Source organism: Myotis myotis, unplaced genomic scaffold (genome assembly GCF_014108235.1).
Source record: "Myotis myotis isolate mMyoMyo1 unplaced genomic scaffold, mMyoMyo1.p scaffold_m19_p_42, whole genome shotgun sequence".
Lineage (NCBI taxonomy): Eukaryota > Metazoa > Chordata > Mammalia > Chiroptera > Vespertilionidae > Myotis > Myotis myotis.
The window spans coordinates 594,941-611,960 of record NW_023416349.1 but is presented as its reverse complement, the minus strand read 5'-3'; the positions used below and the strand labels follow the sequence as shown (position 1 = coordinate 611,960).

At 49.3% G+C, this 17,020-nt stretch overlaps 1 protein-coding gene across 1 annotated transcript; it reads right to left on the bottom strand.

Annotated features, from left to right (window-relative positions):
- Positions 1–5,539: 5,539 nt before the first annotated feature.
- LOC118655129 (bile salt sulfotransferase-like) lies at positions 5,540–12,895 on the bottom strand. The gene is made up of 6 exons (XM_036306603.1): positions 12,663–12,895; positions 10,158–10,366; positions 9,557–9,683; positions 8,394–8,488; positions 7,054–7,234; positions 5,540–5,867 (listed from the first exon to the last, which is right to left on the bottom strand). Exons 1-6 carry the CDS (start codon positions 12,790–12,792, stop codon positions 5,755–5,757), a joined length of 855 nt encoding a protein of 284 aa, XP_036162496.1. The 5' UTR covers positions 12,793–12,895; the 3' UTR covers positions 5,540–5,754.
- Between the last annotated feature and the right edge of the window lie 4,125 nt (positions 12,896–17,020).

The window sequence follows — 17,020 nt, the reverse complement described above, 5'->3', positions numbered from 1 at the left end:
TGACCGTTCAGAAACTTCGACCTTGAGGCCTCCCTCCCGCTCCCCAACCGACCGCAAGGCCCGCAAACGATTTCGCCGCCGGAGCAGAACATGGAAAATATAAATAAAGCGGGGACGTCAGGGTCGGGACCATGTCTCACTCCCAACAGAGGCCCTGTCGCTCGGTGGTCACTTCTGGATCTGGGGTGGGGAGGTCTCCAGCTACCAGCCCTACCTCAACGCGCTGAACTACAATTCCCAGAAGCCTCTGTGGCAACCTCCCTCCTCCTCCTCCTCCTCCTCCTCCTTTTCGGCTTTCCCAGCAAATAACAGTTGGCGACAGCATTTGCAAGCGCTTCCTATGCACGGAGTCATCACTGGATGTAGGCGTTTAGGTCACAATCTCTTTTTTTATAAAAAGTGCGTCTCCCGTTTCTCTGCCCTTTTGAGACTACAACACCCAGAAGTCGTTGGGCCACGCTTGAGCGGGCCCTCAGTGCGAGGGTTGCCTTGGAGACGGCGAGACGCCGGAAGCCTGACGAATGAGGCGGGGCCAGGCAGGAAGAAGGACTCCGATTGGCGGAGAGGCCACTCCGCCTCCGTAAAGAACAGGTCAGGGGCGCAGGTGCGCAGAGCGTCGGCCCCGCGCGCATTCTGGGTCCGTGGAGTCGGGGACCCGCCAGCCTCAGCCACCCGGGCAGTTTTCGCAGGTGGCGCAGCGGGGAGGCCGGGTCTGCGCCCGGAGGCGCTCGGGGCCTGGTTCCCGGTTCCCGAGGCCAGAAGTGCGGACTCCTAAGTGCCCCGGAGGTGAGTGCGACCCCCCAGTTCCCTCGCCCCCGTTTCCAAATGGATTCCCAGTCTCCGTGGTAACAGGCCCTTCTGGTTTGCTTGTGACGTCACAGCCACCCCCGCGGGGTGGGGGAGAGCACCTTGGAAGGGCTTGCTGAGTCCTAGCTGCGCCCGCTCCTCCAGGCCTCCGGGAAAGGGTGAACCGGTAGGTACCCGTTCACCGTCTCTAGGCCTCAGTTTCCCCTTTTGTGACATGATCCTTGGGGCTCCTCCTGTGCTAGTTCTGGGAGCCCGGGCAAGGTACGCACGCCCCGTGCCTCAGTTTCCCCATCTGAAATGAGGATGGAGATAGGACCTGACCCGGACCACTGACAGGAAGTTTAAAGAGCCTTAGGGCAGACAGGGCCCCGTACCCCGATGCCGGCATCTGGCATCGGCGTCTGTATTTATTTATTTTTATTATTTTTTTAAAACTATATTTTTATTGATTTCAGAGAGGAAGAGAGAGAGAGAAACATCAATGATGATTGAGAATCATTGATTGGCTGCCTCCCGCAGGCCCCCTACTGGGGATCAAGCCAACAACCTGTGCTTGTGCCCTTGGCCAGAATCGAACCTGGGACCCTTCAGTTCGAAGACAGACGCTCTGCCCACCGAGCCAAACCGGCCAGGGCCCGGCGTCTGTATTCATGTTTGGGGATTGGGACATGTGCCTCTCCCCCGTCCCGGGTTCGGTGTGTGGAGCTGCCTGATCTGGTCGGGTAGTGATGATGGTTTGTTGTTGTTGTTTTTTCAGTTCTCTTTCAGGCTTTCTCAATGGCAGTGGTTCTCAACTTTCCAGCCCTTTAAATACAGTTCCTCATGTGGGGACCCCCAACCATAAAATTATTTTCGTTGCTACTTCATAGCTGTCATGTCGCTACTGTGATGAATCGTCATGTAATTATCTGATATGCAGGATGGTCTTAGGCGACCCCTGTGAAAGGGCCGTTCGACCGCCAAAGGGGTCGCGACCCACAGGTTGAGAACCGCTGCTCAATGGCGTAAGTGTATGGGGAACAGCTAACGTTTACCAGCCTCTTTAAGCGTCTTGGGCTGATCAGTGAGGCTGTAACCTCATTGGTTGGTTAATGCTTTTCACTCCTACATGCTAAAGAGGGGGGTCTTTGCTTGTCCCCTTCTTTAGGCTTCATTCAGTCGGGAACTCCTCCCCCCAAACTAACCGTGGGGTCACGACTTCCCAGAAACGAACAGTGGGGAACACTCCACTGTCTCTAGCCTCTTCCAGCTGCCGGGAGCTGCTGGCATTGGGTTCTTGGGCTGAAAGTTTGTGTCCCCCCAAGTTCATTTGTCGATGCCCCAATCCCCAATGTGATGGCATGTGGAGGTGGGGCCTTTGGGAGGCGATTGGGTTTGAATGAGGTCATGGGGGGAGCCCGGCCCCCCACCACCACCATGATGGGATTGGTGCCCTTATAAAGGGATGAAACAGCCCAGCCTGTGTGGCTCGGTGGTTGAGCGTGGACCTATGGACCAGGAGGTCAGGGTTCCATTCCCGGTCAGGGCACATGCCTGGGTTGCAGGCTCCATCCCCAGTGAGGGGCGTGCGGGAGGCAGCCGATCCATGATTCTCTCTCATCATTGATGTTTCCATCTCTCGCTCCCTCTCCCTTCCTCTCTGAAATCAATAAAATAAAATAAAATAAACAACCAGCCCTGGCCGGTTTGGCTCAGTGGATAGAGCGTCGGCCTGCGGACTGATGGGTCCCAGGTTCGATTCTGGTCAAGGGCATGTACCTTGGTGGCGGGCATATCCCCAGTAGGGGGTGTGCAGGAGGCAGCTGATCGATGTTTCTCTCTCATTGCTGTTTCTAACTCTCTATCCCTCTCCCTCCCGCTCTGTAAAAAATCAATAAAATATATATTTTTTAAAAATAACCAAATGCCATTTGCTGAGCACACACGCTGATCTCGCAGCAGAAATTCTGCCAACATGTGACCCATTGTTTTCTCACTGAGACCTGGCAGCTCGGGGATGCGCTGCCCGGTGTTGTAAACGGGGACACTGAGTCACAGCGCCGCTCTCTGAGCCGCCCTCCCCCGGTCTGCCGCGTGGAAGGTGCCTGTGAGGACCTGAGGCGGTAACACTCCCTGCTCCCAGCACACAGTAGGACCTCAATAGAGGACCTGCGTTTCTGAGAGCTGCCGGACGGTGGTGCTCGCGCGCCCTCTAGTGGTCGGACGGCGCAAGTTTGGTGCCGCCCTCCTGCCGTGACTCCTCCAAGCTCTGAAGCTGTGTTGCTTCTGGACGGGTGGTCCTCAGACTCAGCTCAGGTGCAGGTGGGACAGGTGACAGTGAGGGAGGCTGGGTGTGAGCCCCAGAGAGCGACGGGGCTGAGAGAGAGAGAGAGAGACAGAGAGAGAGAGACATCAATGGGAGAGAGAAACATCATTCGACTGCCTCCCGTACACACCCCGACCGGGTTTGTGCCCTGAACGGGAATCGAACCCTCAACCTTTTGTTGCACTGGACAATGCCCCCGCCCGCTAAGCCACACGACCAGGGCTGTCCCATTTTATTTTAATTTATTTTTTAATATATTTTATTGATTTTTTACAGAGAGAAAGGGAGAGGGATAGAGAGTTAGAAACATCGATGAGAGAGAAACCTCGATCAGCTGCCTCCTGCACCACCCCTACTGCAGCGGTTCTCAACCTGTGGGTCGCGACCCCTTTGGCGGTCGAACGACCCTTTCACAGGGGTCGCCTAAGGCCATCCTGCATATCAGATATTTACATGACGATTCATAACAGCAGCAACATGACAGGGATGAAGTCGCAACGAAAATAATTTTATGGTTGGGTCACAACATGAGGAACTGTGTTTAAAGGGCCAGAAGGTTGAGAACCACTGCCCTACTGGATATGTGTCTGCAACCTAGGTACGTGCCCTTGGCCGGAATCGAACCCGGGACCCTTCAGTCCACAGGCTGACGCTCTACCCACTGAGCCACACCGGTCAGGGCAAATTTTAGTTTTTACTGCTGGCCATGACCCTGCGGTTGTTGGCTTGTCCGTGCCGGGTCTGCGTGGAGGGAAGGCTGCGTGTCGTAATGCTGTGATTGCGCACACACACCCCTTCCAAAGTCCACGCTCCCGGTGTGCTTGGTAGACGGGCCTCCTTCATGGTGGGGGTGTTCGCCCCGTGGGCACTGGGCAGGGGCTGTCGGCCAGGGCTCCCCTCCACCCCCAGCCCCATGTTACCCATGTACCGGCACACACACACACACACACACACACACACACACACCTGCCCCCCGTACACGCGAACAGCACATCTGGAAAGACGCCACACGCTGGGACCGCGATCCGCACAGCACAGACTCAGGGCCCCAGTAGGCGAGGGCTGAGGACACACTGGGCTTAGCCCCCCGGTCCCAGACCCTCCCTGGACTGGGACGTTGTTTCTCTCATTCTCTTTGTTTGTTTTTTTAAATATATTTTTTATTGATTTCAGAGAGGAAGGGAGAGGGGGAGAGAGAAACGTCAATGATGAGAGAGAATCATTGATTGGCCGCCTCCCGCACGCCCCACACTGGGGATCGAGCCCGCAACCCGGGTTTGTGCCCTTGACTGGACTCGAACCTGAGACTTTTCAGGCCACAGGCTGACGCTCTGTCCCCTGAGCCACACCAGCCAGGGCGTTTCTCCCTCATTCTTCATGGGGCTGAGGACACGGAGGTGGTGGAGGCGGGGAGAGGCATCCCATGAGCCTTTCCTCCCATAAGCAGCACTCCCCACCGCCTTATTTATTTATTTATTTCTATTTTTTCTTAATCTTTACCTGAGGATATTTTATTTAATTTTACATTTTTAATGATTTCAAAGAGAAAGGGAGAGGGAGATAGAAACATCAATGATGAGAGAGAATCATGGATCGGCTGGCCCCCTGGACACCCCTTACTGGGGATTGAACCCGCAACCCGGGCATGCGCCCTGACCAGGAATGGAACCGTGACCTCCTGGTTCACAGGTCGACGCTCAACCACTGAGCCACGCCATCCGGGAGAGAATATATTTTTCCATTGATTTTGTTTTTCAAGTTTCAAATATTTATTGATCAGTGTAAACCCCAACACAACACACCAACCAGCTTTCCTGCATGGGGAGGGGACCTCTTCCCTAGGGAGGTGGAAAACTGTGCGGATGGCTTCTGGAAGGCCTTCCTGATAAGCAGCTTCATGGTGAAACGTTTCCTTGAAAAGCCTGGACCTCTGTCTTCGACATTCCCCATGTAGAACTTGTATTGCTCACTGGGACCCGGTTTGTTCCTGGGTTCTGGGTTATTCTTTTTGTCCCTGCAGACGCCTGGATTGAACAACAGCAGGCGGGTGACATACAGCGCCGCCCCAGTACCGCCAGCTCCGATAAATACAAAGAACGGGATCGTTTTAGAGAGAGTGGAAGGGAGGGCAAGAGACAGAGAGAAACACTGATGTGACAGAGACAGGTCAACTGGTTGTCCAGGGATTAAGCCTGCAACCCAGGTACGTGCCCTGGACTGGAATCGAACCTGGACCCTTCAGTCCGCAGGCCGATGCTTTATCCACCGAGCCAAACCGGCTAGGGCTGAGTGTGTCACTTTCTGAAGCTGACATGGCTCAACCTGTGGGTTGCAACCCCTTTGGCAGTCGAGCGACCTTTTCACAGGGGTCGCCTAAGACCATCCTGCGTATCAGATATTTACATGACGATTCATCACAGTAGCTACATGACAATTATGAAGTCGCAACGAAAATAATTTTATGGTTGGGTCACAACATGAGGAACTGTATTGAAAGGGCCAGAAGGTTGAGAACCACTGGCTTAAGGTTAATAAGGAACATGGTTGGTGTTAATAAGTGTATAATGGATTGTATGAGCAGTCCGTTCACAAAGAACCTCAGGAAATTCAGCGTTTGCACCCGATTCAGACACGTGAGGCCATTATTCCCACGGGAAGAGGCCTGGGGGGAGCCCAGCCATCTTCTCCTGGTAGACCTTATCAAAGGCTTCGCTCTGGGCCACTGTGAGCTGGTTTTTCCAGTCGCCAGCAATTCCTGTCAAACACGAAAACATGAGTCCGATCAGATTCAGAAGTAAGGTCTCTCCTGCATGCCCCCCACTGAGAACCGAGCCCGCAACCTGGACACGTGCCCTGACCGAGAACCGAACCATGACCTCCTAGAAGATCATAGATTGACGCTCAACCACTGAGCCGCACCGGCCGGGCTGATGTTCTTGCTATAGATTGAGACTCCTGAATCAATCTTCTTTCCTTTAATTCTCCACCTGTGACTGGCGTAGCACCCAACAACACTTCCCAGAATTTCCAACTTGCAGTTTCCTTGACGTAGGATGCTCTTCCCTTGGGTGTCCAGTGTCATCATCTCTTCAAGTTCGCCCCAGCCACTCGACCGTAAAATCCAGTCTGTGCAGTGCACACCCTCGTTCCTCGTGTGTCGTGAGCATGTTTGGTCTTTATCGTAGGGGTCTCAGCTGAACATTTGTTTTGGAGCTAAGTCAGAGGTCTTTTCTCTCCATAAAGGTCCTATTGTCAGGCTTCTTCTGGTGGAATAGATATTCCCATTGTCCATATATGTGAGGAGATTGTCACTCTACCTATGGAGGGTTCATACTAGCACTGTGCGTGGAAACTCTTTATAGAAAACTAGAGGCCTGGTGCATGGATTCATGCACCGGTGGGGTCCCTCAGCCTGGCCTGTGGGGATTGGGCCAAACCAGCTCTCCGACATCCCCCAAGGGGTCCCGGATGGTGAGAGGGTGGTTCTCGGGTGATGCACCCGGAATCGGGCTCCCTCCTCTCTGGTTTCGGGTGCGTAACCTGAGAACTGCAGGTGCCAAGTCACCACAGCTCGGCAGCTCCTGCATTGAGTGTCTGCCCCCTGGTGGTCAGTGTGCGTCATAGCTACCGGTCGGACAGTCAAATGATCAGATGGTCACTTAGGCTGTTATATATGTAGATAGGAGTGCCATCTACATGAGGAGACCAGATAATACACCAGAAGTGTGTGGCTCATCAGCAGGCCTTCTTGTTGCTGAGTTTTCACTGCAACCTAATAAATGCCCCAAATCCCCCCTTCAGCTTATATAAAGTCAGGTCCCGCTTATGTGATCTGTGTACATTCAAATATTTTCCTCATCCCATGTCTTAGGGCATCAGTAGAAGCTGGGAAGCGTTCACTGTCCGTTTCATCCACGTCTTAAAGTTAGAACCCCTCTCACCTTTTCTCAGAAAACATGCTTTTCTGTGATCCATATAGATATCAGAGAGGAGAGAGAAATTGCTCATTTTATTGTCCTTCATGGCCTGGAAGGTTACATTCTTGAGGACCGAGTCCAGTTCTTCTGAGCTTAGCTTCGTGCCCAAGAATTGGCTGACCTTCTCTACACTGGCTCTGAGGTCCTAGAAGGAGAACCACAACAGAGAAAACATGAAATTAAAGTACGACAGGGGAAAAGGGAACAGGGAGAGACAGGGGAGAATGCAGGTGAGATGGAGACAGAAAACGAAGGAAATCAGGAAGAGAGTGAGCCCGTCGTGTTCGTCTACCCATGGTGGGCAAACTGCGGCTCTCGAGCCACATGCGGCTCTTTGGCCCCTTGAGTGTGGCTCTTCGTAAGCCTTAGGAGCACCCTAATGAAGTTAATAGCAGTGTACCTACCCATATAGTTTAAGTTTAAAAAATGTGGCTTTCGAAAGAAATTTCAATCGTTGTACTGTTGATATTTGGCTCTGTTGACTAATGAGTTTGCCGACCACTGGGCTAGGAAATGCGCGGTCTGAGTGCATGCGTGCGTGCGTGAGTGATGAGAGGGTTATGAGCAGATGCTCCTTAGAGAGAAATACAGCGTGAAATCCCGGTGAGCCCCCTGCTTCTCATGCTGACCGACACTTCCGATGAATATTGATGTAATGAATTTGTACGGGAATCCCTTCCTGTCAGTCGATCTGGAACATGGAACTCCTTCCTGCACCCGTTGTAACACAGTCAAGCCTCACCTGTCACTTTATCGTCAGCTGACATTGCTCCTTGGTTCCCAGATTTAAAAAAAAAAAAAAAAAAAAGATTTTTATTGATTTCAGAGCAGAAGGCAAAGGTATAGAGAGATAGAAACATCAATGATGAGAGAGAATCATGGATCGGCTGCCTCCTGCACGATCCCACAACACTGGGCATTGCCCTGACCCGGAATCGAACCGCGACCTCCTGGTTCATAGGTCGATGCTCAACCACTGAGCCACAGCTGCCGGCGGCTCCCAGATTTTTGCCGTAGAATCGTCGACAACCCCCTGTACAGTATAGATGTTGTTGAGCACTCCCGCGGTGCATGCATTAAATGTTGTAAAAATACATAAATCAGAAAAGCTGAGGAAGAACATGTGCCAACTGAAGGTTAATAAAAAAAAAAGAAAGAAAGAAAAAGGCAATGACCCTCATTAGTCACGTTTCTGGGATCAGCTCTGATTGAAAGTGTCGAAGGGAAACATTGAAGAATGGAGGGAAGGAAGACAGCTGAGAAATGGGGTTGGGGAGAGTGACATTTTGAGGGACAAGAGTTACCTGATGCAGCTCCTCATATGAGATCAATAGGAAATTGTCTTTTCCTCTCATCTGCAGCCAGCCGCCAATGTGGTCAAACCATGAGCCATATGGCACTGCCAGAGAAGCGAGGAGAGAGGTGACTCGTTGGTGATTCTGTGCTTCGTTGCCTGGGCAACGCTGGTGGTGTTACCCATGCCTTAGGAATTTTCTTTTTCTCTCTCCTATTTTTATTGAACGATGTTGCCCTTCAGCGTGTCTTTGCTTTCCCTTTTTACTCTTTCTTATTTTTATTTTATTTTATGAGCAAGTGACTCAAGTGCTGGACATTCTCTTCCTCTTGTTTGCATAAGAAATAGAATTCTAGCCAAAACCGGTTTGGCTCAGTGGATAGAGCGTCGGCCTGTGGACTGAGAGGTCCCAGGTTCGATTCCGGTCAAGGGCATGTACCTGGGTTGCGGGCATATCCCCAGTAGGAGATGTGCAGGAGGCAGCTGATCGATGATTCTCTCTCATCGATGTTTCTAACTCTCTATCTCTCTCCCTTCTTCTCTGTAAAAAATCAATAAAATATATTATAAAAAAAAAAAAGAAATAGAATTCTAGCTCAGCCAGAGTAGCTCAGTGGTTGAGCCTCAACCTGTGAATCAGGAAGTCATGGTTCGATTCCGGTCAGGGGATATGCCTGGGTTGCAGGCTCAGTCCCCATTAGGGGGCATGCAGAAGGCAGCCAATCAACGAGTCTCTCTCATCATTGATGTTTCTATCTCTCTCTCTCTCCCTCTCCCTTCCTCTATGAAATCAATAAAAATATATTTTAAAAACTAGAATTTTACATTTATAGCATGGATGGCTGAGCTCTATAGCCTGAGTGCTCTATAGGATACTATAAGATGAGTTCCAGATCTACCTGCGATAAAATGATTTTGAATTTTGAAGAGAAATTTCTTTAGGGAATGAAAGAGCTATACTTAAATTCCACCTAGTTTGAAGTTGATGTCTTTGTTTTTTGTTTTTTTTTCTGTGAATAACGAGATGCCATACACTGTATGCCAAGATGCCAAGAATCCGGGTTATAGATTTCATGACACTGATGTCATATTGTCGGCGGTTGTATCAACCATGAGACAGTGAGACCTGAAGGCGAAGGGCAGGAACCCCACCTTATTTTGAGTCCGACTCACCATTTCCTCGAAGGAACCATTCAAAATATTCTTCAAATGAGTTTGGATTTTTGGTAATTTTCAATGTCTTGTGGAAATGATAACCGGAAATAATCACATCTCTGGGATTTCTCATGATGTAAATAATCTTAAATGAAAGAAAAAAAAAATAACAAGAATAAGTATACCCATTTCCCCTGCTCAGGATTTGGGCCAATGGAGAAAAACCCCACTCCCATTGACGTGTTTGGCTAGAAGTTCATCTTCTCTACTTCACTGATTTAACAGAATTCATGGAGAACCCGCCATACGGCAGGCATTTACTTAGGCTCCAAGGAAGGAGCAGACGCTCTGACCGGTAGGTTAGCTTGCTGCTGGGGTCCGGCCGATCGGGACTGGGCGAGACTAGCCAGACACACCCTGGAGCCCTCCCTCGGTCCCGTTCATGCATCGGTGGGGTCCCTCGGCCTGGCCTGCGCCCTCTTGCAATCCGGGACCCCTCGGGGGATGTCGGAGAGCCGTTTCTGGCCTGATCCCCACCGGCCAGGCTGAGGGACCCCACCAGTGCATGAATTTGTGCACCGGGCCTTAGAATGAAAGTGACATTACATTAGGAGCTCACCTTGGCCTTGGACGTGAAGAGCGACTTGGGGAAGAGGTGCATGGGGAGGTGGGAGGCGTAGGAGCGTGGGTCTTTCTGCTTCTTGATCAGTTCAAGCCCCTCAGGGGTCTCTACCCAAGGGGAACGTTCCCAGCTGACCACAGACTGCACCCAGCTGGGGTCTCCCCTGGTGTGGATCAGATTGATGATCTCCTTTATCCAATTGGTTCCTGGATAAGGAAGAACAGAGCGTTACCTCCTTCAAAGGACTTTTGACCCCACTGTGCCATCTGAAAGATAGTGTTATTTCAGTAAGGACGCCCACGTCCATACATCCAACTGATCGTTTGTTTCTCATCTTATTTTCCTTTTAGTCACGTTTCATTGATCCTTTGTTCTTTTTATTTTTTAATATATTTTTTATTGGTTTCAGAGAGGAAGGAAAAGGGAGAGAGAGAAACATCAATGATGGGAGAGAGTTATTGATCGGCTGCCTCTTGCATGCTCCCTACTGGGGATCAAGCCCACAACCTCGGCCTGTGCCTTGACTGGGAATCAAACTGGGACCTCCTGGTTCACATAGGTTGACACTCAACCACTTAGCCACACTGGCCGGGCTACATCTGCACTCTTATACTTGCTTTATACGTATGGGTCCTGACCAAGTCAACAGGAGAAAGCATTGTCTTGCTCAAATATCTGTGAAGCTCACACACTAAATATACTGTCGAACCACTGCACAAATGCCCCTCTGTAACAATGGGGAATTGTGACCCACCCCATCATTCTTTTGAATTGTTTCTGTACTCCGACTAATATGTAGTTTGTACATAAGCAGCATCCTATATAATAAAAGCCTAATATGCTAAGTGTCTGGTCGTCCAATCAACCAATCAAAGCGTAATATGCTAATGATATGCTAAGGCCACTCAACTGCTCGCTATGATGTGCACTGACCACCAGGGGGCAGACAGTTGACCGGTCAACCAGTTGCTATGACATGCACTGACCACTAGGGGGCAGACACTCCAACTGGTAGGTTAGCTTGCTGCTGGGGTCTGGCTGATCAGGACTGAGCAAGTCAGGCCGGACATGCCCTGGAGCCCTCCTGTGGTCCCTTCCCAGCTGGCCAACCACTGTGTCTCTCCCCAGTCCCGATTGTGCACTGATGGGGTCCCTCAGCCTGGCCTGTGCCCTCTTGCGATCCGGCACCTCTCAGGGGATGTTGGAGAGCCAGTTTTGGCCCAATCTCGCAGGCCAGGCCGAGGGACCCCACTGGTGCATGAATTCGTTCACCGGGCCTCTAGTGTTTGTATAAGAATCCTAGGAACTAACTTGAGAAGATACAGATGCCAACTTTCACTCATCCCAGATCCGGGAGATGTGCTGACCTGCAACCGTATATAACAGGATGATGAAGAGCAGGACGATGCATACCATTCCATCACTTGACCAGGGTCAAGGTCCTTATAGGAATGGACTGTGCAGGCCCGCATGTAGAGAACTTTTCAACCTCCTTCTCTTGATGTCTTTGTTTTGCTTTCCCTCTCCCACCTTGTGAAAACCTCTCTGCCTGAACTGAGGTGGGGAGATGGGCTTTGGACAAGAGTCCCCCATCTTCTTGAGGTGCTGGCACTCGAATAAACCCCTTTCCTTTTTCACCAGCACCCTGTCTCAGGAGTTTGGCTTTTGCGGCACCAGGCAGCTGAATCCGGGTTTTGGTTACACTTTCTTAGTAGTTACATTATTTATAGTTAACATTCCTTAGTCAAAACAGTAATGTCTTCATACCCCCAAAATGTAGTACCCCGGCCCCAGTATCTATGGTGCCATGATTCAGAAACGCTGCCTAATTCTACCAATTAATACATCCCTTTGAACCCACTGCTTAAATATTGCTTGGTTCTCATTTCTCTGTCACTATCCTAGTCCTCAACATAGTGTTCCATTGAGCCACTACTGACATACTCTTGTCAAATTTAATCTGATGTACTGCCCCCTACGTATCCTTTGCTCTTAAAATTTCATCATCGGGAACACCTAGTGCTCTTTGCTCATGTGCTCTCGTCTCTCTGCTGTTTAAATGTTTTTCATAGAATTCCATTACCTTTGGACAATTTCCTTATTCCTTAGTATGAATTTCAGGTTCCATGTTAATTTTCCATTGAAACACATTCATTCTCACCTCCTGCGACTCCCGGTCCCTACTCTCCATGATGTTTTATTAGGTTCTTGACTAGCCCTCGGGGTGTCTCAAATATGGACCACATGTAACCCAGCCTGTTCTGTTCTCTCCTCAACGCTGACAAAGTCTCTCCTTGTGACCAAACTTTAGTCAGACTCCTCCGAGCTATTTTCTTGACCAGATAGAGATGTTGGCTTTCTGTGCCCATTATTGCTCAGCCACGTGTAGCAAGACTCCTGCTGAGTCAGTCATGAGAATCCTCCCACCCCAGATAGCGAATTATGGTCCTTAACTGGTAACCCAGTTCCCCACCTCCTCAGTTTCTGAACCTGCTTCCTTACCTGACTTTGGGTAGGACAGTGTGATGACATCTTCATCCCTCACCACGAATTCATTCTGCAAAGACCTCAGGTCTCTAATAGTAGTTGTGTGGAAAGGGATCCCTTCAATCCACAAGTAATCTGTAGCCATTCCAACAGCAGCCTTCTAAGCTTGGTCTGCGTGTTCTGATATCAGCAACAGAGACAGCCGCTTTGCTTTCTTGTTCTGAGCCAGGTCGTATATAAAGGGAACACTTCTTGAATAACAGCTACGAAACAAAGGGTCAGCTTGAATAATCATTAACTCAGAATATGTTCTGAGAATTCAGTGATGAATTGCATGAGAGCAGAACCCAGAGGTTTAAAAACAAATAGAACCCTAGCTGGTTTGGCTCAGTGGATAGAGTGTTGGCCTGCGACCAAAGGGTCTCAGGTTCGATTCCGGTCAAGGGCACGTACCTCGGTTGCCGGCTCCTCCTCAGCCAGGGCCCTGGTCAGGGCTCCTGCAGGAGGCAACCAATGGATGTGTTTCTCTCACGTCGATATTTCTCTCTGTCTTTCCCTCTCTCTTCTACTCTCTCTAAAAATCAATGAAAAAATATCCTCGGGTGAGGATTAAAACAAAAAACAAGCAAAAAACACACACACAAATAAAGAACAAAGAAGTGGGGGTGATTTTTTTTTTCCCACTTGAAAACAATTTCCGAGAACATAAACTTGATGCTTTTCCCTGCCACACAATTATCTTCTTTCTCTGGATTTTTTTAATCTCAGGTTCCATAGCTAAGTATCTACTCGGTTGAGAACACATCCAATTGGAGAGTATGTTGAGAGTCCATTAAAATGGTGATTTTATTGGTAGGAATGGGTTAGATTCATCTTCTCTTTGGCCTGTTTTAAAAACATGTAAGCCATGCTCACACTTGACTGATGTTCATGAATGATGAAATTGGTAGAAAATTTAAACATTTTTCTAACATGGAATGAGCTGATACTTATTTCCTTACCCAGTTTTTCTCCTTTCAAGAGTTATATACTAGTACTAGAGGACCGGTGCATGACATTCATGCACTGGAGGTGTGGGGGATCCCTCAGCCCGACTTACACCGTCTCCAATCTGGGAGCCCTCAGGGGACCCCTCTCCAATCCGGGAGTTTCTGTCTGTCTTTGCAATCCTATGAGCGAATTGTCTGAGACCCTAACTCAGTTTGGTTTGTTGCTCACAGAATAATAGAGGGGTTTTTTTTTTGTTTTTTTTCTTTGCTTCATTAGTGGAGATTTCCTGGAAGTTTTAGGATATCTTCCCTTTAATTTTTTCCTAGACACTCTGATTTACTTATGTCTCTCACCTTTGATTTCCCTCCATCCCCCACCACAACAGTAACTTGCTCCAGGCTCACTTTGCTCTAGTGCAGAGGTTCTCAACCTTCCTCATGCCGCGATCCTTTAATACGGTTCCTCATGCTGTGGTGACCCCCAACCATAAAATTATTTTCGTGGCTACTTCATCACTGTGACTTTGCTACTGTTATGAATCGTCATGTAAATATCTGCTATGCAGGATGTATTTTCATTGTTACAAATTGAACATAATTAAAGCATAGTGATTAATCACAAAAATAATATGTAATTATATATGTGTTTTCCGATGGTCTTAGGCGACCCCTGTGAAAGGGTCGTTCGACCCCCAAAGGGGTCGCGACCCACAGGTTGAGAACCACTGCTCTAGTGTCTAGGAGATCCGTCTGCCACCAGAACTACGATTCCCAGCATTCCTGGTGCTCCCCGTGCTGTGGGCTTCTGCTTCCGGTCCTGGGCTGTTATCAGAACTACTGTTCCCAGAATTCCTGGTGCTCCCTGTGCTCTTGGTTTTCCCTTCCTGCTCTGTCTCCATCCCGCAGCCTCCCACTCTGCCAAGTCCTCCAAGTCGCCAGCTCCCTCTCTGTTCTCTGCCCAGCGGCTTGGGGGGGGGGGGGCGGGTGTGTGGCTCCCTCGGTCGCTGGGAGCGACTGAGGGAGCCATGCCCCCACCCACCCAAGCCTCCGGCTCTCCCGCTCTGCTCTCCGCCCAGCGCCTGTGTATGAAAATTAACCCACCATCTTTGTCAGATTAATTTGCATACTCACTCCTGATTGGCTAGTGCGTGTAGTGGAGGGATGGTCAATTTACATGTTTCTCTTTTATTCTATAGGATAGGATTCTTGGTGGCTGAGACTCAGGTGGGTCGGCCAAGACTGCCTGAACCCAAATGAATGTTGGCTGGAAACCCAATAGCTTTTTTAAAAAAATATATTTTATTGGTTTTCTTCACAGAGAGGAAGGGAGAGGAATAGAGAGTTAGAAACATTGATGAGAGAGAAACATCGATCAGCTGCCTCCTGCACACTCCCTACTGGGGATGTGCCTGCAACCAAGGTACATGCCCTTGACCGGAATCGAACCTGGGACCCTTGAGTCCGCAGGCTGATGTAATCTCCTCCCCTCTTACATTACATACGTCAATCCTCTCTCCTTCACATTTATTGCTGCTTCACTCAGTGCTAACGAGTATCCTCTGTGCTTCTCATACTTTATCTCACTCTATTTTCTTTTTAATATAATTTTTTAATTTTTCAATTACAGTTGACATGCACTATTATATTAGTTTCAGGTATTCAGCATCACAATTAACCATTTATATGACTTACAAAGCGATCATCTTGATAAATCTAGTATCTATCTGACACCATGCATAGTTATTACAATATCATTGACTACACTAGAGACACAGTGCATGAATTCATGCACCAGTGGGGTCCCTCGGCCTGGCCTGCGGGATCAGGCTGAAACGGGCCCTCTGATATCCCCCAAGGGGTGCGGATTGTGAGAAGGCGCAGGCCAGGCCAAAGGACCCTATGGGTGCACAATCGGGGCCGGGGAGGGACTGCAGGAGGGCTCCGGGGCATGTCTGGCCCATCTCGCTCAATCCCGATTGTCTGGACCCCTGCAGTAAGCTAACCTGCTGGTCAGAGCATCTGCTCCTGGTGGTCAGGGCACGTCATAGTGAGCGGTCAAGGGGCCTTGGCGTATCATTAGCATATTACGCTTTGATTGGTTGAACAGACAACTGGACGACCAGATACTTAGCATATTAGGCTTTTAATATATAGGACTAATGACTTTATTCCCTATGTGTACTTTATATCCCATGACTTTTCCGTGACTGCCCATTTGTACTTCTTAATCCCGTCACTGTTTTCATCCATCCCCCCCAACCTTCTCCCATCCGGAAACCGTCAAAATGTCCTCTGTACCCGTGAGTCTGTTTCTGATCTGCTTGCTTATTTTTTAGATTCCACAAGTGAAATCACCTGGCATTTGTCTTTCTCAGTCTGACTTATTTCTCTCAGCGACGCCCTCCAGGCCCACCCAGGTGGTTGCAGGTGGCGAGATTTCGTTACTTTTTATGGCCGACTAATATTCCATTGTCTATGTATGCACCCTTCTTCATCCATTCACCTGTTGGTGGACACTTAAGTGCTTCCATATCTTGGCTATTGTAAGTAATGCTGCAATGAATATATGGGTGCCTATGTCTTTGCAATTTAGTGTTTTGGGTTTCTTCAGATAAATACCCAGAGCTACAGTTCCTTAGTAGGAACTGCTGATCTGCATGCTTAAATGCCTAAAAGAAATTTTTATTTATAACCTCCATTCTTCACTCAGAGAAGAGACCTGGAGCAGAAACAAAACCATGTGAAACATCAGTATCTGCTTGTGCCAGAAGCAAGGAAGAGCTCAATATATAATTGTATGTCCATGAGCTCCACCAGCTATCTGGGCACCTCTTTATCCAGTCAAGTTGATACATAAAGTTCACCGACATAAATACCAAAAAAAAGGGGGAAGATTTTAAAAACATATCATGATACTACTAGAGGCCTGGTGCACAAAATTCGTGCACAGGTGGGGTCCCGAGGCCTGGCTGGTGATCAGGGCTGATCTGTGGGGCGGCCAGCGGGGCGATCGGGGTGGGGCCCCCGCTGGCACCCACTTTGGCTGGCCTGGGGCCTGTGGGCTGGGGGCAGCTCCTGCATTGAGCATCTGCCCCCTGGTGGTCAGTGTGCATCAGAGTGGCCGGTCATTCCACCAGTCATTCCGTCGTTAGGTTGTTTTGCATATTAGGCTTTTATTATATAGGATAATGGCGGGCCACAGGCTACAGGCAGCCTCCAGATGTGTTTGGCCAACAAAGTACTTGCAAAAACAATTGTGATTAGTGCCCATCACTAAAAATAGAGACACAATTCACAAAAATTGGGATTTAAAAAAAAAAAAAAACTAACCATGCGACAGCACTTTGCTGGAGACCTGGGATGGCTCCCCAATCTGTCATGACC